Source organism: Charadrius vociferus, unplaced genomic scaffold (assembly GCF_000708025.1).
Source record: "Charadrius vociferus isolate BGI_N301 unplaced genomic scaffold, ASM70802v2 scaffold977, whole genome shotgun sequence".
In the NCBI taxonomy this organism is placed as follows: Eukaryota; Metazoa; Chordata; class Aves; order Charadriiformes; family Charadriidae; genus Charadrius; species Charadrius vociferus.
The window spans coordinates 100,705-101,900 of record NW_009649328.1 but is presented as its reverse complement, the minus strand read 5'-3'; the positions used below and the strand labels follow the sequence as shown (position 1 = coordinate 101,900).

The window sequence follows — 1,196 nt, the reverse complement described above, 5'->3', positions numbered from 1 at the left end:
AGGGCATCCCAGCCTCATAAAGCCCCCCCAAACCCTTAGACCACCCCTATCCTATAGGGTCCCGCCAGCCCCATGGAGCACCCCCTACAGGACACCCACAGCCCTTCAAAGCTCCCCCCTCTAGCCCCATAGAGTATCCCCTATAGGGCACCCCTGTCCCCACAGAGCCCTCCCAGTCCCATAACAGCCCCCCTTACAGCCCCATAGAGGCCCCCATAGCCATACTGGAGGGAGGGGGCATGCACAGAACATCCAAAGTCAGCAATCTTCAGCTCTCCTTTCAGTCCCATCAGCAGGTTCTCAGGTTTGATGTCCCGGTGGATCACCTTCTGCTCGTGACAGTACAGCAGCGCATCTGCCATCTCCTCCATCACCTTGAGGGGAGGGTGTGAAATGGGGCAGGGTCAGGGCACCCCCAGACCTCCTGGGGTCCCTCAACTCCCCACACACTCCACGTTCCCCCATTGCACAGGGGTGGATGCAGTGGTGGGACAGTAACTCCTCCATCAGCTGGGGGCGAGGAAGTTTGGGGGGAGGGGAGGGGAAGTCAGGGCAACCCCAAACTGCCTGGAGGTCCCCTGAACTCCCCTGTACCACCCTGGGGTCCGCCATGTCCCCCGGATGTGCCCAACATGGTGGGGTGGCAGCTCCTCCTGGTAGGGGTGGAAATGGGGGTGGGGGATGGGTAGTAAGGACACCTCCAAACTGTCCTGGGGTCTGCCAAACCCCCTGGGATCCCCCACATGCCCCTAGGATCCCCCAAAACTCTCCTGTGCCATCCTAGGACCCCTCACTGAACCAGGGGTGACCACTGTGGTGAGGCTGGGGAGGGATTTTAAGGGGGTCAGGGCATGTCCAAACTGCTCAGGGGGTCCCCAGAGCCCCCAACACCACCCCCGGGGGGGACACACCCCAATGTTTGGAGCAGGTTGGAGGACCTGGAGCCCCACATGTGGGGAGATGCCCCATTGTCCAGGGCAGTTCTAGGGTGCCAACCCCCCCATCTGGGTGATCCCAGTTTGGCGGGGCGGGAGGAAGACGCCCGTGTGTGGGGGAACCCCATGTCTAGAGGGCTCAGACCCCTAAGTCTGGGGGGAATACTGGATTTAGAAGAGCCCAGACCCCTATGTCTGGGGGCACCCCAATATCTGGGGATAACTCTGGTGTCTAGGGCAGTTCGGGGGGGCCCAGCCCCC

At 61.9% G+C, this 1,196-nt stretch overlaps 1 protein-coding gene across 1 annotated transcript in view; it reads right to left on the bottom strand.

Annotated features, from left to right (window-relative positions):
- Nucleotides 1–1,196, bottom strand: part of LOC104290375 (aurora kinase B-like) — a 4,531-nt gene that overhangs the window by 937 nt on the left and 2,398 nt on the right. Inside the window, exon 4 of the mRNA XM_009889471.1 lies at nt 198–374. Within this exon, the coding sequence (XP_009887773.1) occupies nt 198–374 (177 nt within the window). The remainder of the gene's footprint in view (nt 1–197; nt 375–1,196) is intronic.